Source organism: Sinocyclocheilus rhinocerous, unplaced genomic scaffold (genome assembly GCF_001515625.1).
Source record: "Sinocyclocheilus rhinocerous isolate Xijiao unplaced genomic scaffold, SAMN03320098_v1.1 scaffold3459, whole genome shotgun sequence".
NCBI lineage: Eukaryota > Metazoa > Chordata > Actinopteri > Cypriniformes > Cyprinidae > Sinocyclocheilus > Sinocyclocheilus rhinocerous.
In genome coordinates this window covers 32,901-54,049 of record NW_015641455.1, presented here as the reverse complement: position 1 = coordinate 54,049, position 21,149 = coordinate 32,901, and the positions used below count along the sequence as shown (strand labels likewise).

The window sequence follows — 21,149 nt, the reverse complement described above, 5'->3', positions numbered from 1 at the left end:
TCTCAGCACAAACGATTAGATATGCGTCTAATAGCGCACATTTATATAGGTAAAACATTTAAACTAACATTGTAATATGCTTGAACTGTTTTATATCTATAGATTTTATTTTAGGCAAGTCGTGATTATTTGAGAAGGCTAATTTGATCAAACATAGGCTAAGATCAACTCACTGTCTGCCGCTTGCAGCTTGGTCGTTACTATAAAAAAACAACAACTTACATTTATCGAACCATACAAAACGGAACTATTTTAATAGCTGAAACAGTAGTATAAACTGTTTTGGGAAAAGGGGAAAAAAGACGGTCTCGGGCTGGCAATTCTGATAAGCTGTCGGACATGGGCCGGGCTAGGGACTAGGCCTATATTTGAGGCCCGTGCAGGGCTCTACCAGGAACTATGATGAAGCAGCGCTAAATATATAGCGTTATGTCAAAATACTAATTTATTTCATTTTAAATTAAACAAATGTAATCCTGATAGTATTCCCACTTTTTACAAAATGTAACTGTAATCTGAATACTTTGTTTTTTGATGTAACTGTAACGGATTACAGTTACTTGATTTTTGTATCCTGATTACGTAACGCCATTACATGTATTCCCTTACTCCCCAACCCTGGTTATGACATATACAAGTATGTTTGTGTAAGTTTCATGCACACTATCTGTAAACTGTCAAGCTGTGTATGTTTAAAATGTTTCTGTATGTGTGTTGAGGTGTTGATAATGGCAGTGGACTGGGCTGGATATGGATACGCAGCACTAGTAGCATCTGGAGGAGTCATAGGATACGTCAAAGCAGGTAGTGCGAAAGATCAAGAGATTATCATGTAGGCCTATATAGAGTTTACAGGATTAAGAGCCCAAACTTGTTTGATGGTCATTGCTTGTGCAGGCTGGTTTGGTTGGCTGGCACTTGTCAGACTGGACAACTGGCTAAAAACTAATCAGCTAAACACCAGCTTGATCAGATTTTACCCCACACATGCACCACCTTTATGTCATTTTTAACAAAACAAAGTTCTTTAATCACTTATTTTTACATAAATGTATTTGGTTCCTTTATATTCAGTAAAAATGTCATACACCTTGGAACCAAAAAAAAAAAAACCTGCTTTCAGCCCTGTTGTATGATTGTAGAAAATATGTTAAAAAGGTTTTTCCTGGATAATAACATAAACATCTAAAAGTTAAAAACTTCTTGTTTTGTAATCTGAATTCCTTATGACACTTTATACCGTTCATCAAGACAGTGTTTTAGTATATTTTATGTTTATTTAATTAATTAAGTTAATTAATTTGTCTTGCAGGCAGGGTTCCGTCCCTGGCAGCAGGGCTGCTCTTTGGTGGTTTGGCTGGTTTTGGTGCTTACCAGACATCACAAGATCCCAAAAATATTTTCCCTCTCTTAGCTGCATCTGGGACACTTGCTGCTATCATGGGAAAGAGATTCTATAACTCACGCAAAATAATTCCAGCTGGTCTTATTGCTGGAGCTAGGTAACTAACACACATCACACTTCATTTGTCTAAAACATGGTTTCCCTTTTTCGTAGATGATAGAGCTCTCGACTATTAACAAAATATTTTAGCTCATTAACAACTGATAAAAAAAGACAAATGAGTCACATACTCATGCAGATTCCAGCCAAAAGTGTAAAGGGAAGAAACAGAAATATTATAATTCAGCCTCTCCCACTCCAAAAATCTCAGCATGTCACTTATAGCATAAAAAGTACCATAGTATTAGCATCTGTTTGTGTCTGTGTGTGTTTTAATTATGACATGGTATTCATTGCAGTACCTTATAAATATTGAAGGTATGAATATAGCAACCTTTCAATCACCCCAGTTTATTTCTGCAAGTGCTTTTTCAGCATGTGTTGCAGCTTAAAATGCAATTTATCATTAGTAAAATCATTTTCTCTTATTTACTCCAGTTTTGTTTGAGCAGAGGCCCCTCATTAGTGTTGTTTTCCAGGTATTGTCACATGACTGCAGTCAATTATCAACTTAAATCTAAAGGGCAAGTTCACTCAATTTTGTTTACTCAAACCTGTATGACTTGCTTGCTTCCATGAAACAGAATGGGAAGAACTTTTGCAGCTTTTCCATAATACCATGACTGTCAAACTCCAAAAAAACAACATTAGTACTATCAAAAAAGAAGCTCATGTGCCTCATCTGCTATACTTCAAGTCTTCTGAAGTCATGCAATAGCTTTGCTAAAGGAACAGACCAAAATGTGTCTTGAGTCTGATGTCTGATGACAGAATTTTCATTTTTACCTGAACTATTATCTTTAAATGTTTCTTGCAGTGTGCTGATGCTGGCAAAACTCGGAGCCGGAATGCTACAGAAACCTCAGCAATCATGATACCCAAACAGAAATCACTGTCTGCTTTCATTCAAACATAATTTTCTTTGAACAACATGTCATTAAAGCTCATTGTCATATTTTGTATAAAATGTACAATAAAAATGTAGTTGTCAGGAGAATTTTTGAATCAAAGATTTCTAATACAAACATACCCATTTTATGCATATAAAACACTTACAAAACACTATTTATTGATTTGAGTTCAGCCCAACCCAATCGCTGTTATCTACATTGTATGTTTATGTGGTAGTGTCAGTACCGTTTACAGGGGAAAAGAAAAAAAAAACTGAAAAAAGGCTACTCAACATACAAGGAAATATAAATAACACTGCCTTGCAGTATGAATCACAGTAACAGATAAAAAAAAAAACAAGAATATATTTAAAAACTGCATACTATAAAAAAATGTCAAAAAGGTTACAAAAAATAAATGCAATATATGGGATATAGATCTACCCATTCTATTGAAAATAAGGGTTACAGGCATTGGATGCATAAACTTAACAAGACAGATTTAAAGATGAACAAATTGTTAGGTTTGTAAAAATCTATTGTACACAGATTCTTGTTTTTTATCGAACAATTAATCAGCCGTGGGCTTACAGTAAGTGGTGTGGATGCTCCTCGCAGAAACAAAAAGATATGTGTTTATACAATATTCACGAGTGTTGAAACAGGCCTTAGTCCTCACAGCAGCTGTAATAATACAGCTCGCATAATAGATATTAGCGATGGCTTCCATATTTTGCAGCCCAGTCAACCCGCCCATGCACTGACTGAACTGGTGGAGCACGAGCAATGAGATTGGCTGAGTTTTTGCCCAGAGCCGAGTAACTCATTCCTTTAGGTTGGGTTCGCTCCGCTCTCCTTTTCCATCCATCATAATCTGAGAAGAGAGAACAAGCTTTTAACACTTGTGCAAATTCAGCAAAGCCTAAGTTATGGGCTACTTCTTACGTAATAAAGAGGCCGAGTCCAAAATTAACACTTGCCAAGGGGCAAAAGAGTAAAAACTGTATTTGGTAAATAAAACCAGTTGGCCAGTAACTTAATTAGGAACTTCAACATCACATGGCTCACAACATATGAACAATAGTCTGGCAGAGGTGATTAAAATCAAAGACAACGGTCTAGTGACTTATGTGGAATAGTCCTTGCATTGGCCACCAAAATGGTAATATGAGAGGGAAAAAATTATCATGCGTCTTAACGTTGTGACAGCTGCCGTTATACACTGACTCATAAATGATGCTGCAAGTGACAATGATTTCAGTGTATCTGTCACTAAGAGCAAGGTATCACTTATATAAATCCACTGTACAAACAATAAAAATATATAATTTTAATAAAAATAAACCCAGAAGGTGTGACAACGTTAATTTTGGACCCTGGGAAGAAAGTGCTGACTAATGCCGAGTTCACACTGCACGATTTTCAAAGTCGTCGGGTTACCGTGGTTTTCACGCTGCACGACTATCTGAGGTCAGTCGCTGCTGTGTTCACATTGCATGATGGATCGGCGACAGGAGGTTACACACTGCATGACTTTACAATAGGAAGAATCGCCGACAACTCTGTCTGGTCCGCAAACTACGTTTCACAACAAAACACACGCGAGAAGTGATAAGGAAATATGTCATCGCCAATGTAGTTTTCAGTCAGAAATCATTGCACACAGCGTGATTGTGAATCGCCGACAGCTCCAGATATATAGCATGCCAAATATTTTGCGGGCGTCGGCGATTCCCTCAGATCGCCTCTTTGATAATTCACACTGCGTGATTGTCGCTCGCGTGAACGAGCACCGATTTGCCTCCGATTTCGGGCATTTGTCGGAGATTTCGCAAAACCTGTCGGCGAGTGAAAAATTGGGCTAAAATCGTGCAGTGTGAACTCGGCATAAGACTATTCTGAGATTTTACCTTCAGAGATCTCACTGACTGAAACTGTAGAGGAAGGTTTGGACTTTGAAGGTTTAGCTTTGCCAGTTTTTGAGTCAGCAGTGGCAGAGAGATCAACTAAGAGCAGATATAAAGATGGGAGAGAAACAGACAGAGACAGAGTGAATGAATAAATGAATGTAGAAAGAAACAGCATATCTTAAAAGCTCTAGCAACAGATATGTAGAACAGAAAAAAAAGAAGCTTACAAGGGGAGTTTAAATTTTGGGTCTCGGAAGAATAACATTAAGTATAAAGGTGTGTAGGTTTTGTGGACCAAAGGATTTCAAACTAGACAAACCAATAATACCACCCCAAACTCACAGCACTAATTGAGGTAATGTTGCTATGTCAGACCTATGACATTTTTAAAACGTAGGATTGTGGAAAAGGCTGTTTATAAAGGTTACCATTGTTTTGATAATTTTCTGGTTGTTTGGGCTGCTCAATCAAACAGAGCAATGTTTTGATAATGCCTTTGTGTTTACATTTGTCAAAGAAACAAACATACAAATGATAATAAACAAAAGAAAATATTTTAAATTTACAAAAATTACACACTTCACCTTTAAATTTAATATCAGTATTGCGAAGACAACATAATTGTATCAGTATACACAAGCCAACATGCATGCAGCATGTAGAAAAGCATAAAAATGATGATTCCATAATGCTGTTCTACCAAACAAAGAACGTCAAAAATAAATGATTTGAAGATGAATTGTAAAACCAAACTCTTACGCGCATGCTGGTGTCCGAGAGGGGCAAGCTGAATCCTTTGTTCTACGGATCCCACTTCTTTCTTCTGGAAAGAAGGTATATATCCTCCAGAGAGATTGTATGTGGTGGTTACAAAGTTTCCTGTGGGCAGAGGCCACAACATAGAGTCAAGAAAGAAAACACGACCAGCTAAACAAGCTAAACAAACTAATCAAACAAATGTTTATCTACATTTTTGCAAAATATACCCACTCAAGAGGTGTGAAAATTACTCATTCTATCAAATGTCAGTGTGAAGAGTTCCACAATGACTATTTTTCTTGAAGTGTCTTACAGACATTTACACCCCAGACCAATGTCCATGATAATGTGGGCAATGGCAGAACAATACTGTTGCAAAGAGATATTGTCCTTTCTTTAGCTTTATCTGTGGCTTTGCTGCTGCTTTCCTCTGAATCCATGGGCAGTAATACAGTAAAGCCAGACAGGCCATAAAAAACATGAAGCAGGTTTGGGCAAAATTCAGAATTTACACTGAACAAAATTATAAACGCAACACTTTTGTTTTTGCCCCCATTTTTCATGAGCTGAACTCAAAGATCTAAGACTTTTTCTATGTACACAAAAGGCCTATTTCTCTCAAATATTGTTCACAAATCTGTCTAAATCTGTGTTAGTGAGCACTTCTCCTTTGCCGAGATAATCCATCCACCTCACAGGTGTGGCATATCAAGATGCTGATTAGACAGCATGATTATTGCACAGGTGTGCCTTAGGCTGGCCACAATAAAAGGCCACTCTAAAATGTGCACCAATGACATTAATAATCCAGTGAGAGGCAGCAGTGCACTAATATGTTGCTAATGTGCAACATAACAACAGAAGAAGTAAAGAAAGAGAGTCTTATGTTAACACACACTAAATCCACACTATCTCGAATACTGCTCCAGAGCAGTATTCGAGGCTTAGTGTATCCCATCATGCATCATGTTGAAATAAATCGTGAGACTTTTTGCCGAGATCTCCTGAGAGGTCACGGAAACCTTTCCAATGTATGTGAAATATTGATATTTTGTTTTGAATTTGAAGTAATGCCTCACTCAAGTTTAGTCAAAGCCCCAAACAATTATATTTGTTTTATTTTACATAACGAGACCTTTCAAATGACATATGTCACATGACTATCTGAGCTGTATGATGTTTCTGACATATTAGAGTACATGGCACAAAAAAAAAAAAATTTCATAAATTATGAAAAAAATATATATATTTATCCGCAAATAACTCAGCACTACTTAGGAGTTAATCAAAGGGGCCAGCTTTCAAATGACACCTACTTTGTGGGGATCAAGCCATTGATTTTAAATATTATTTTTGCCTTTCTGCTTGGCCCATTTTGCAGGCATGTTGCTTTTAGTTTTTCTTTTTTTAAACTATATATCATGTTATACAAGTTCTGCATCTACCACTTAACAAACACCATTAGGGATTTTATACCATAGAAGTGGTAGTTAGAATGTGCAGTACCAGTCAAAAATTTGGACACACCAACTCTCTTTACTATAGTGCAAAATTGTAATAAACTTCTACTGTGTTTATTAGAATCAGCTTTGTGTTGCAGAAACAGACAAAAACATTTTTCAAAAATTATGAAAAAAAAAAAAAATATTTATCCGCAAATAACTCAGCACTACTTAGGAGTTAATCAAAGTGGCCAGCTTTCAAATGACACCTACTTTGTGGTGATCAAGCCATTGATTTTTGAAAAATATGATTATTATTTTTTTCTTCGCTAGGAGGCGCCCACCGGCGGTACACTCCGGTTTAGAGGAACTAGGCAGCACTGGTTATGGGTTGAACACAATGGTTGGATGCATTCGAAAGCTGAATTTCTAAGCTTTAAAATGATACCTAATTCTTTAAAAAAAAAAAGTTATATAAAAGATAAAATAGACCGAAACATTCTAGGTTTTACATTCTGCTTGCCAAGTGTTCAATAGAGCTCTCCAACTGATTTCTTCAATTCATGGGTTTAGGTTTTATTTACACACGAAAGATGCAATAGATTGTTTTGATTTTGGACTCATTTCAATCGTGAGAATCTGCTGTAAATAGAATTTTCCATGATCGGAGCATGTTTCATGAAATGATAAGCATAAAAACCATGAGAATATTACAACGTGCGCATTTGGGGTTTTATGTGTTATAATTCGATGATGAATATCTTTAGATCTAAATGACAGATTATGGTATGATTGGGCATATTTTAATCGAATTTTCTGAAAATAATGAGGTGCCATTTTCCACAATCTATGCATGTTTCATGAAGTTATGAATGAAAACGTAACCTATATTTTTCTTAATTTAATGGTTTCATTTGTGGGATAGCATCGTAAGAAATATATTTAGATCTAATTAACGAATTATGATGAGTTTGGGCTCCTTTTAAATGAAAACAATGACGTGCAATTTTACATGATCTATGCATGTTTCATCAAGTTTATCCTGCTGCGCCTCAAGCGCGCCCATTGGGTTTTATGTGTTATAGCAATATCAGCAATATCTTTGGATCTCATCGACGGATTATGGTACGCATGTTTCGTGAAGTTACGAATAAAAACGCAAAGTGATGCATAGAGCTGTTTTTCTTTGCTGCGCCTTAGTGCGCCTGTCTGGTTTAATGTGTTACAGCTCTATGAACTATATCTTTCGACCTGATCGACAGATTATGGCAAATGTGGGCTCTTTTTAATCGGGAGAATCTTCTGAAAATAATGCTGTGCGGTTTTTCAAGATCTATGCATGTTTCGTGAAGTTACGAGCTTAAACGCCACAGGACTGCAACCTCTGATTTTTTTTTTGCTAAGCTGCATGTCCTAATTCTTTTTTATGTGTTACAGCTTTATGAGAGATATCTTTAGATCAGGGCTGCGTTTCTCGATAACGATTGATCTTAGTGCTTAAGAGCGTTTTCTACGAGTCATTTTACAAACGTTCGTTATTGTTTCACATGCCGTTTCCCAAAAATGCACTCAACACAATCGCACGTAGCCGTCGCTACAGGAGTCACTATCCATTTGTCAAATGCTGAAATGTCAATTTTTTATAGAATGGCTCGTAATCGTAGTACACCCTAGTTTATTGAAATGTTAACCTAATGCTGCGTTCCAGACAGCTCGGATATAATATAATATAATATAATAGTTTTAAGTATAGTAGGCTATTAATCTACAATATATAATAATATACAGGGACGTGCACAGACATTTTGAGGGGCAGGGGCTCAAGTGGAAAAAAGGGCACTTCTCGTATATTTTTTTTAATTTTATTTTTCTAAACAAAACATTAAACATATTAGGGGTGTGCGATATTGACAAAAAATATATCTCAATATTTTCTGGGATTTTATCGATAATAATAATTAGACGATATTATGCGGAGTGTGTTATTGTGCTGATATCTTAAGGACTACCGTGGACAGCTGACTCCTAAAGTTTTTGATATTCTTCATATTCTGTGTGGTGATCATTTCACAGCAGTGATAGAAAATAATATTTTCCAATAAGTTTAAATAGATTTTTTCCTTTTATGGGCATTTTTACTAAAAGTGTGCATCATCTTTTCAGTCAAATTCTTAAATGGAATCAGTCAATTAGAATAATAAGTCATTTGGGCTGTTACCAAGCAAATGAAATCAGTATTGACAAAATTAATCTGCAATGCAGAGAAAACACAGAAGCTGCATTAGAAGGGGCATTTAGATGCATTTACATAATGTTTAATGCAGGACATGAATGTATTTAACCTGCAGTTACAAATGCATTAATGCTGTTTTGATATTTTAAACATAAAACGTTGAATACTGATATTTGAAATTATTATTATTTTTTAAAAGAAAATACTTTAAATGGGAAATTAAAACAGTCAGTAGGTGGCAGCAAGTCACTGTTAATAAGTGAGTCATTGTTACTGAACCGAATCATTTAAACAGTTGATTCATTCAGGACTTTATGAAATTCTGTATAAATTCTGGGAAATTAAACATTCACCCAAAAAAAAACAAAAACGTTAATTTTATAAGTGTAATTTTATTAGGTGGCAATTTATCTAGTTATCTATTTAATGTTTCTAGACAAAGGAACTGTGCTGAGTGTAATGCATAAAACAGACATGTATCATTTTAAAAACTACACTACACAGTAAACACTGCTTAGAATTTTAATTCTACTTTATTAATTTCAATTTTGAATTACAATTCTGCATCCTGTTTGCTGTCATTTCAAATTCAGGAACTGACTTCAATTTAAGGCACTGACAATTTAATTCTGAATTATGCACAATCGATTACAATTACTGGGATCGGGTGTGTGTGGGGGGGAGGTGTTTGTGGTTAAGAATATGGCTGATGTAACACTTGGTCAGCAATGTGGGGGACCCATAATTCTAAGTTAGTCAAATATGTAAGATTAATATTAGGTTAAAACTACTCTAAGGGGTAAATGGATGAGTTTTTATACAGTTTGGTTGCTACAGCTTACAATGCCTAATTTACTTACCCCAGAATGCATAAAGGGGGTCTAATTGACAAAGTGATTTTATTTTAAAATAAAAAAAACATTTGTTAATTCAGCGTTTCATAGAAAATAAATAAATAAATCTGACCTTCGTCAATGTCTTTTTTCATGGCCAAAGGATGAGAATATTTCAAAGTTTTGTATCACTACCCCAAGGTTGCATCAAGGCTGTCAAAATGTCCCATATTTATTTTATCACATTATATCTGCAAGAACTGTGGGTTGTGAAAGTTTACAACATATATACAACACACATTCACATTTACATTATTAATACATATTACAAGACTAATACATACTTTCAAATTTGTTTGGGTTTATTCAAAAAAGTAGAATTGCATTTTAAAAAATATAGCTGCAAGCAGCAATTAAGGTGCCAAGTGCTACAGAAACAAACAACATCCATAACTTTTTGTCAGCACAGTCTGAAGATGATCTGACTCGATTTTGGTAAAATCGGACTAACGGTCTAGGAGGAGTTCGAAAAATTAGATTTTCAACATAAATCAAAATGACAGAAAGGAAGTTTGTCCAACTATGGCAAAAGTGGCATCTATATTCTCGGCATGACCAAAGGAATATTTTGAGGCCAGTTTGATTACAATAGGCTAATGTTATGAGCATAAAATTAAGCATTTTTGAAAATGTCATTATTAACTGTTAATGAATGGTTTATCACTTTTGACCAATAGGTGGCACTGTTACCAAATTGATGTGGCGTGGTCAGTGTGAGGTAACAATGGCCTATTCAAAGTTTGGTGTCAATATGTCAATATGATACAGCCTCAGATGCAGTTTGGCATCATTCCAGCAAATTCGTTGATGTGTCAAACGACAACCGTTTCATATATCGACATTAAATCCATACCTTTTTGCCCGCATGGTCTGAAGATGATCGGGGTCAAATTTTGTGAAAATCAGACAAATGGTCTAGGAGGAGTTCGAAAAAGTAGGTTTTCAACATAAATTAAAGTCGCTGACAAGTTCAGCTGACTATGGCAAAATTAGTATCTATGTTCTCAGCATGACCCAAAGAATATACTGAGACCAGTTTCATTACAATAGGAAACTAAAATATTTATTACAATATACTCAAAAGTTATTAGCATTTTTGTAAATGTCATTATAACTTTTGGCCACCACTAGGTGGCGCTGCGCCAAAACTGTGCAGGTAGACTCAGGTCATTGTTGTTATAACACACACCACGTTTGATCAGAATACACTAAAGCATTGTGGAGATATGGCCTCATGTTAATTTTTTGCATGCTTTTCGTTGAATTCATTTGCACATTATTCGAGAACGGTAAGACTAATCAACTGGAATTCCATAACTTTTTTACCAGCATGGTCTGAAGAAGATCTGAGACAATTTTGGTGACAAACGTTTTTCGAACTATGGAATATTGCAAAAAATCTTGACCCGTAGAATTTTAAATTTTGGTGTCCATTTGAGTCGGCATGAGCCAAGGAATCAAGAGGGAAAAAAGTTAGTAGCATAAACATAAGTGCAAATTTGGGCGTTAGTGTTGGTGCTAGAGAGTTTGAGTTTGAGACTCCAAACTTGCTATGGTTAATGTTGAGACTGTCCTCTATAGGCCGGGACACACCAAGCTGACAAGAACTAGCGGCAACAAAAGCCGATGGTGTTGTCGCCTCACGTCAGCACCGCCTAGACCAAAAAGCTGCACTTGAACACACCACTCAGACTACAGCCAACTGCAAAATAACATGTGCGTTCTGCGCTTGCGTGAGATGAATTAACTGTCTTATATCAGCAGCTATCAATAGTATATATTCGTCATCCAAAAGGAAAAACTGGATATACGAGATATACGAAATGTAAACAAAGCAGTGCTTGCTTGCCATTTTGAATATCAATTATGTTGATAACTTATCAACTAAGTGGCTCGTGTTGTTATGAAAACATTCACAATTGGAATGTTTGGGTAAGATCTCGTAACATTAGAACAGTCTTCTGTCTGGGCCTGCCTTCATTTACTTGCTCATTTCAATCACTTTCGCTTTAATTCTCCGGCACTGACTCGTTCGCTAAACTGAGCATCCAATCAGAGTTCTCACTCTAGCTGATGGCCCTGACGCCGATTTAACATGTTGAATCAGGCATTCTTCCACCGAAGTGAGCCCGACGAGAGCCGACGTGTGGAACACACAAAACAAACTAGCCCGACGTTGACCGAAGGCCGACCGTCGGCTTGGTGTGTCCCGGCCTAATTTCATAACTTTCCAGCAAGCGGTTCTATGGGCTGCCATAGACTTCCAGAGAGGAAGAAGAAGAAGAATAATAGGAACGGCAACTGATACAATAGGTGCCATTGCACCTTCGGTGCTTGGCCCCATATAATATATTTTCACTGCATATATACAAGAAAAGTTAAACATTTGTGTATCAAGTCTTTTCATTTCATTAAAAAAAGATTGCATAATAAAAAAGAAACATCAAGTACAATAAAGTTCATTTTAACCCCCTTTATGCATTTGTGTAAGGTTTTGTTGTTTATTTTTTGCATTCTATGGTTGCAAATTAATTTGAGAAATTTGTGCATTGGGCATTGATGAAGTCTCAGCTTTAATTCATTTGTGCTCACCTGGGCTGATTCTAGACACTGGCGCTCCTCCAATAGGTGCGAGAGGTTTGTTCATCAGAGCTGAGGTGTCCCACAAGTCTTGTTGAGATTCCTTGTTATTCAGAGATGGTGTGTTCTTGCTTATTAACCCTAGGATTGATAGAATTATTATGTAAAACCTAATTTATTCAAAATAGTCTAATGTGGTATTTACGTATACAGTGATTTGCTGCATTAAACATTGTTTAAAAGGCATTTATTTTTAACGAGTTGAGAAAAATGAACCTTTATGCAAATAAGCAGTGATGCAATGTGTCAACTGTCAATGAGATCTGAACATGTGATCTGTGTTCTATGAGATACTCATCTCAAGTCTTTACAAATGATCTGTCTCTGCATACATGCAGGGATATTACTTTTAAAATGTGTGGAAAGCCATGTCAGGAATTGTCAGCATTGTGAGCTAGTTTCAAATATGCATTGATAATAATCCGCTGTAATTAATAAACAAAAAACAAAGAAAGAAAAAAAAAACATGAAGTGACTAAATGAAACTGATATCTTGCCTGGCAGGTATCTGGACTGGCGCAGGTAATGTTGTCTGGCTGAAGAGGTGCTCTGGTGACTAGAGTCTGGTTGGTTCAGTCTGCTGGTGTTTGGTAATTTTGTTACAGTGCTAAATGTATAAAGGGGTTTCTGGTCCTTGCGCCTGCAAAGTTTTTCATAACATAAAAAGAGTGAAATCTCAAATGGAATAACTGAAATTAAAAGTGCAATAAAGAAGCACAAAAGCCTTATTCTCAAACTTAGTCAGCAGCCATGATACTAGACTATGATACTAGTAGGTTTCACAGGCATGCTCCCAACACAAAAGTCTGCTAAAAAGGTAGGCAACAACATTATGCAGCTTTCTAGATTAGACAAGCCTTCAGCACAGATCCTTATGGCCAGCAATGAACACATCATGCTAGAATGAGCTGGGACCAAAACAGTTTTTAACAAGAAGGATGTTCTTTGTGATTATGACCATTGATAAGCCTCTACTACTAATCGTCTACTACTGGCTAACAGAGGTGGGACCGTTTTGCAAGTCACAAGTAAGTCTCAAGTCTTTGCATTCAAGTCTCGAGTCAAGACAGACAAGTCCCAAGTCTTAGACGGGCAAGTCCAAGTAAAGTTGCAAGTCCTCAACTTTAAGCTTCAAGTCCTAAACAAGTCATTAGTGCTGTTTGCCAAAAGTAGTGTCTCTGTATTAATTACTGCAGTAAATTTGAAGTCATTAATAGTCTATAGTAAGTATAATTATAAAGATATAATAATTAGTGGTGTTTCATTGAGGAATGAATCATTGTGAACAAATATAGGCCTAATGAATGAATAATTTCAAGTCAACTGTTTCATTTGTAAATTATTCAGTAATTTTAATGAATCAACTGAGTCAAATATTTAACAACTTGCTAATACTCATTTATCGCCACCTACTGACGTAGGTCTACAGAAATAGACATAGCTTTATTGACATGATTGTTGGGTATTTATAGTATTTACAAAACCTTTATAGTACTTTAAGTCTTAAACAGATACGCTGATACAGAATGTTAATTACTGGGCAAAGAGATGCATAAAATGAAGCTGAAAAGTAAATATATAACAATAGTTATAATATACAAATGTTAAATAAAAATAAGAAACCATCAGTGAATGGGTTTAAAAGACGAATTGGATAATGTGTTTTCTTATAGCTCTATATTATTTTATGTTCTTATATAGGCAATTCCTTCAACAAATATTGATAAATTATTCAAATGTCATGCTGTCATGGAGACAAGTGCAATAGTAGTTATAATCATGACACTGCACTGTCTTTTTGTTATTCTTCATTCAAAATAAAATGTTAATATTTTAATAATCCTAGGGGTTGAGTTAAGTTTGGGTTTAAATTAATATGAGTTTACAAGGTATATGTCTCTTGGCCACAAGTAAACCAAACATGTCCGGCACCACACCGTTCACTATAGTAGTTTAAGAAATGAGGCATGCAAAATTATTCACGCCAAAACTGTAGCTATTTAGATACACAAATATATGTAAGTGAATGCATTTTGTGTTTTAAACAAGTTCATAATGTTGATGGCTTAGTTTAGGGGTCTATATGTGGCTTAGGGCTGTCAAAATGGCTGAAAAACTAAATTCTAATTTTGTACTTAAATATTATCAAAATTCGAATTATATTCGAATTTAAAATGCATAATTTCAGTTAGGGTGAAGAAAAGATTTTGGCTTCTCTCCTGAGGGCACAAAAGGGCGCATCGAGTAAAATATTACTAATGCACGTTTCTTCAAAGCATAAGTAAGTTGCTTAAACAACTATAAACAAAACAGCATCATGTATGTATGCATAGTTTAATACAAAGGGCTGAAAGCCAATCACACAGAGTACATTTTTTATTTAAAAACACGAGTTGAAGTGAGATGGGGAAAAAAACCACGCCATAAAGTCTCGAGATATGTTTTTTCAAAGTTGAAATTGCATTAATTTTACATGGCTTTCTAAACATGCGGCTATTTTGTGCGAGACGCGAGTGCAACGGTGATAGACGTCCCTCTAGAAAATGCGCAAAATATGCTTTCTGTGTGAACGGCTTGGTTTCAGTTTTGACGTAAACAACAACATCTCCGCATTGATGTTTTTTATTTTAAATTCGACGAATATTTTAAATTCACATTTTTTTTTGACAGCCCTAATGTGGCCTACCATGCAGTATGAGCCTGTCAGATTTACAACAAGTGAGTTCATCCATTTCTTCTGAAAGACATGAAAGTGAGTGGCTGGTAAACAGGAACAATAGAGTGAACTTTATAGGTAGGCTACATACAATGTGTGTTTGACGTGAAAAAAAAATCCTATTATTATTGCCATTTCCACATACATCTGTGTTTCTTCTTCTTATTATTATTATTATAAATGGTGTATAGTGATTATGTGTATTTTAAATGTCTAAAACATTAAGGCAGCGGCTATTTGCACTAAGTCTAAATAGCGATAGAGGCTATTTACACTAAGTGCAAATAGCAATAGATGCTATTTACACTAAGTGAAAATAGCAGTATTTTTAACAATATGCCATTTACACTAAGTGCAGATAGCGATAGATTCTATTTACACTATGTTAAAATAGCAGGATTTTCTGCTATTTATACTACTTATTGCAAATAGTGGCAATTATCTGCACCTCAGTATTATAGTACATTATAAAACAGTATGCAGTAATAACATATTGAGTGTAAATTATAATTTTAATTCAAATTATTAAATGGATGCCACCTTATTGGGACAATAAAGCCCTCCCTACACCTACCCTAACCCTACCCGATACTTTATTTTCAACTTTTTGATTATTTCCTTAATTTTTATTGAAAATAAATGTAAAATGTAAATAAATAAATGTGATATGAGATTTGAAAAGGGAGAAAAAAAAGTTTGGCAAAAGGCGGATTCGAACCCGGGTCGATCGCGTCAAAAAGACTACAATACACGCTTTACCATCTACACCACTGAAGCTGACAATTGTCTGCCGTCTTTTATATTGTTGACCATCCCTATCACACGTTTCTGGGTGGAGCTAGTGTAAATAGCCTCTGCCAGCAAGGCAGGAGTGTAAATAGACACTCCGAAACATTAAATAGCCTTAACATTATGTGGTTGAAAACACTAACAAGCACTCACTGAGCCAGTCCCTCTCTGGCTAAGTGCCAAAAGCTGCACTAATTGAGACTAAGTCGACTAACAAGTCTTCTTTGATTATGTCGAGTCAAGTCACAAGTCCTCAAATTTGGGATTCGAGTCCGAGTCAAGTCCAAGTCATGCGACTCGAGTCCACAACTCTGCTGGCTAAATAGCAACTCTACCTTCATGTTCAGACTACAACGCTCCTTTTCCCCTAATGCCAGTGTGATGTATGCTGATCTTTATGCAGAAAGAGACTGATGCAAAATTTACTGAATAACATCAATCTTGCAGCCTCCTTAAACCGTTCTTAAACTGTTCATTTGGCCAGGGGAGAACTGGTCCCAAGGTTTTTGCCTCCATTTCTGTCAAATGATGGAGTTTGGGTTCCCTGCCACTGTCACCTTTTGCTTGCTTAGTGGGGCTCAAAAGACACTTAATATTCGGTAATATTACGGATTTGAAGGCACTGACACTATCGGATGAGAACAAAACTTAAAGGGGTCATATGATGCGATTTAAATTTTTTACACCAAATACACAAAATAATGTTCTATTTAGCAACATCATATGGCCCCTTTAAACTGAATTGAGCTGAATAATGACACTATTGTCTTTTTTTTAAAATACTTTAGAGCTGAATCAAATGTTCATAATTGACAAATTTTGCAACATTGACATTTATTGAACTGAACTGAATCAACACTGAACTGACTCTAGCTAAATAACGACACTACTGTCTTCAGTTGAACTGCTTATCGCTGAATTGAACTTGTTTCATAAATGATGAGCAAACAGAGAGCCATACAGTGCATTTCAAATCAAATGGTTCAATTTCAGTTTGGATGCCTTGTTAGAAGTTTAGTAGATAGCAAGGCTGCTTAGTAGGTTTCAAATAGTGTGCTAATTGAAATGTGCTAACACTGCTGATGTTAAGCTCTGAATGTAGAGATCATACTGTGTAGTAGTTTTCTCCTCCTCAGGGCCTTTGCTGGGTTTTTTAGAGAGGGATGCTGCGGTATCAGAACAGTCAGACTCATCCCAGCTGTCTGAGGGTTTCATGTTGGTCTGTCCCCACCTTCTTCGTCCGTTCTTCAGCCCAATCAAACTGTTCTCACCCCCGACCACCTCATGTTAGGAACACAAAGTATCATTGTACTGATGTTCATTTAGGTACTCAAATGCAATAGAGAACTATAACAGGTAAACTTTAAGTTCCATTTTTATTTATCACAATTTAATTTTGTCAAGAAAGGGAGAAGTGGCTCAGTGAACATTTGGCTTATTTAAGAGACTGTACTGCATCATACAATTATTATTAAATATTTTGAGTCACTTACGTTTTTATGCTTAATTCCCTGTTCAAATTTTCAAACTGATAAACAAGGTAAAATCATTGTCTGTGATAATCAACAGTGTGCCACAGATGCAGTAAAAAAATATATAATAAAGTTAATAATAAAATACAACTTTTAAGATTTTGCTATATCATGTGGCATAAAAAAAAAAAATCCATAATGGGAATCTTAAGTTTTTCAAAGGTAATTACAACATTACATCTGAGAAGGAGGTTTTGCACCTTTTGTGTGTATGGAGCGAGATGATCTGTCTGAGAATGGGGCAGAGGAATCTGCTGCAGTGGCTGATGGGAGCTTCTGCATTGGCCTTTAGTCTGTGACGGCAACGCTGGTTCTGAGACAGACTGCAGCTCTGATCTGGATTCAATTGGCAGGGTCGTCTTTATCTGAGCCTTCCGTACATCGGGGGTCATGGGTAGGGGGCCCAGAACTTGTCCTACTTGGAAGTAGGGGTATCTGAGTGCCTAAAATTATGTTTAGAAACAATTACTTACACAAACATTAATACTGTCTTTATAAGAATAATTAAAAGGGTCATATGATGCAATTTCAAGTTTTCATTTCTCTTTGGAATGTTACAAGCTCTTGGTGCATAAAGAAGATCTGTAAAGTTGCAAAGACTAAAGTGCTTGTCAAAGGAGGGGGCTTTGTTGAAAACGACGAGGTGGGGCATAGAGGACCTACAATAATGTACAGTATTTGAAAAATAATGTTTTTTGAACATTAAAGCATGTCAACATATTCTGTTATACCAAATACACAAAATAATGACCTTTAAAATAGCATCATATGACCCCTTTAAAACATTGATGTCAAAAATTTACTGAATTGAAATATTTGAGTTCTTCTCCACCCCCTTCCTCCACTGCTTACAGCACTCTTTGCACATTTGTATGCATTACACATTATTACTATAGTCTGAAATGTGACATGTTTGTGTCAGACTTACAGACAGGGCAGAACGGGGGTCCCTGGGCTTGAGGTTATGTTTGAGCCCTATACACTACAAATGCCCTCAACTAGAACATCATACTTTGAGGTTGATATATAGTACAATTAATATGCAACATGTCTAGCCTAGTCAAATTATAGATGTAATATTAAATAGTCATTATAATACAATAAACCCTAAAATAACAATGAGCAAAAAAAGCCAGAGATGTATTAGTATTACAAAAATGTATTGTCATCTATGTCCTCTTATGTCAAATTCTTAAATTTAATCAACAATTTCAATCTGAATAAATAAACGTATTGGCTATTAACACTCAAAAGAAATCACTATTAACAAATTCCATATGGATTTTGCATAAGTTTAAAATTAAGTTTAAATATAACATTTTAATGTAGAAATATTACATAATTGTGAAAATGAAATAATAACCGGTAACACTTTATAATAACGTTCAGTTGTAAGTTATAAGTGATTAGTTAATGATGAACTAATCATTTACAAAACATAACTATGTGTTAATAAATGATTAATAAGTGATTTGTTAATATTTGTATCTGTTTTGTAGATTGAGTTATAAATCATTTACAAGTGATTAGATGATGATTAACTAATCATTTACAAAACATGACTATACATTCACAAATTATTAATATGCTAACGATTTACCAATCTGTCATAAGTTATCTTCAAAATAGCATATCATGAAATAATAAAACATATCCTTAGTAAATGGTTAATAAGTTACTAGTTAATATATTACTAATCACTTATAAATCATTGAAATGTCAACATTGTACTATTATCTCACAGCGTTAAAAATACTCCATGTGTGTCAGAGAAGACATCTGTCTACACCCTCACCAGTCAGCCCTTACATTGCAGTACACACTACAGTGTTCAAAACCTGTTGTGCAACCGCATGAACACATTTACAAAGCTTTCTGCATCCCCTAATCTAAAGTGTACACTACTCATCAGTTGTAAATGTTTTACTCCTCATTCGTAGATCTTTCACCCCAGTGTGCACACAAACACAACCTGTAACCAGCAGGTTTGTAAAACATTTACAACTGATGATAAATATATTAAATGCATGCACAGTTTTAAGGCAGCTTTAATCGCCTTTTTAGTAACTTCATGACTTAACTGGCCACGACATTGAATGCACGTAGTTTATTTCGCGCTTTGATATGAAAGGATACAGCCTACAGCGCGCACCGGCGCCTTTGTGCGTGCAATTGAATAGCACGCGCTGCGAGCACAGTACCGATAAAAAATTTTACATGCATGCAATGTATTTAAAAATTTTTTTTTAATTAAGGCAGCTTTAATCGCCTTTTTAGTAACTTCATGACTTAACTGGCCACGACATTGAATGCACGTAGTTTATTTCGCGCTTTGATATGAAAGGATACAGCCTACAGCGCGCACCGGCGCCTTTGTGCGTGCAATTGAATAGCACGCGCTGCGAGCACAGTACCGTTTCCACGTATGGCAAGCCAAGAGGTTCACATTTACGCTATAGATAAATCGCGTTTACATACAAAACGCCGTATTTGAAGGTGTTTTTAACAATATTAGCGCCGTCAAATACGCCATCCTGATAGCAGACGGCGTAAAAAATGCACGTAAACCGTAAAAAAACGCCGTTCTGATTGCACAAAAGCGCGCTTTATTTACAGCGTTTTCCTTGTAGTATAATAAGCCACGCCCGCTGATTTCCACAGCCAGTAATATTGAACTGTTCTCACCCAATCAATGATGAAGAGAACCAGACCGGACTAATTTACCACAGATCGTTTAAGCGGAAGAAGTGCCTGTGAACTGATAGGAAATATTTATGTACAAAGTAACTTTTTGTATATTTTCATTTCTACTAACATTGAACATAGGCCGATTCCACGTCTTTATCATACCTTTTGCCTACAAACAATAAAACAATATGATAAAAAACAATATGATTTTCCATTATAGATTACATTATGTGAGGGAGCTAAGCGATTGTCCGCGCTGCTGTCGCCGCAGTCCTGACATAAACGAGCATCTGCACGCTGCTGAAGTTATAAAAAGACACTGTTTTAAATGTATTGTAATATTTTTACTGAAGCGTCATAGGATTAATCTCCAATATGCTATTCAATAACTGCACTCAGACCCAGAGGATATGACTTGTTTAAGATGATCAGATCAAACCAGTTATTTTTGAATAATACCGACTCTGGGCTTGGAATATTTCTTTATTCGAGTGACTCAAGTTTGATTTAACAACAAAACTAAATACGAACAAAAAGAAATAAAGAGAAATTACAAACAGTTTGATTTTATTATTATTATTATCATCATCATCACTATTATTATTTTGTTCTGTCTGAAGAACAGAAAAATGAAAATTAAGCTCGATTTTTTGTATTTTTATGTTCGTGGATAAAAAAACGAGCTTATGCATTTGTGCGTGAGCGGCCCTGAAACGCCACTTTTCAATTCAGCGTGTCTTTACCGTCTGTCCCATCAAGCAGAATAAGAGTGCATCTGATGTACCGCTCTGCAAATTAGTCACAACGTTTCTTCCTACTGTTTGGCTGTTGCATAGGCTATATTTCTTGCAAATATACATCTCATGTAAAGCGCAACACTGCACTTCTCGGGTCGGCGGCGCCGGCGCGATCCCTTGCATTGTGATAACAGAGGAAAGAAATATAAATGTCTGCTTTATTTTGTGTACTTCCACAATAACAACAAAACGTTACAAATTGTTTTTGTAAAATAGGTTCTATGTCTATAGACAGCTTGAATTGTCTACTTAAATGAAACAATCGAAAACAAATTGATTTAATTCGTATAAATCCAACAAGAGGTAGGCTATAGGCTACTGTGCAGTCTTTCCAGTCAGAGCTCCTTATCTGCATT

The 21,149-nt window shown here is 35.8% G+C and overlaps 2 protein-coding genes across 2 annotated transcripts in view; one reads left to right on the top strand and one right to left on the bottom strand.

The window, feature by feature from the left end:
• The window catches only part of LOC107754993 (transmembrane protein 14C-like), a 3,957-nt gene extending 1,326 nt beyond the window's left edge, over positions 1 to 2,631 (top strand). The window contains exons 3-5 of the mRNA XM_016571638.1: positions 720 to 804; positions 1,313 to 1,502; positions 2,322 to 2,631. Coding sequence (XP_016427124.1) covers positions 729 to 804; positions 1,313 to 1,502; positions 2,322 to 2,379 — 324 coding nt within the window. The 5' untranslated portion in view covers positions 720 to 728 and the 3' untranslated portion in view covers positions 2,380 to 2,631. The remainder of the gene's footprint in view (positions 1 to 719; positions 805 to 1,312; positions 1,503 to 2,321) is intronic.
• A 78-nt stretch (positions 2,632 to 2,709) lies between these two features.
• Positions 2,710 to 21,149, bottom strand: part of LOC107754992 (serine/threonine-protein kinase MAK-like) — a gene marked incomplete at its 5' end in the record, with an annotated part of 48,901 nt that continues 30,461 nt past the window's right edge. The window contains 7 exons of the mRNA XM_016571637.1: positions 2,710 to 3,268; positions 4,305 to 4,400; positions 5,064 to 5,183; positions 12,224 to 12,352; positions 12,769 to 12,911; positions 16,888 to 17,057; positions 17,509 to 17,751. Coding sequence (XP_016427123.1) covers positions 3,108 to 3,268; positions 4,305 to 4,400; positions 5,064 to 5,183; positions 12,224 to 12,352; positions 12,769 to 12,911; positions 16,888 to 17,057; positions 17,509 to 17,751 — 1,062 coding nt within the window. The remainder of the gene's footprint in view (positions 3,269 to 4,304; positions 4,401 to 5,063; positions 5,184 to 12,223; positions 12,353 to 12,768; positions 12,912 to 16,887; positions 17,058 to 17,508; positions 17,752 to 21,149) is intronic.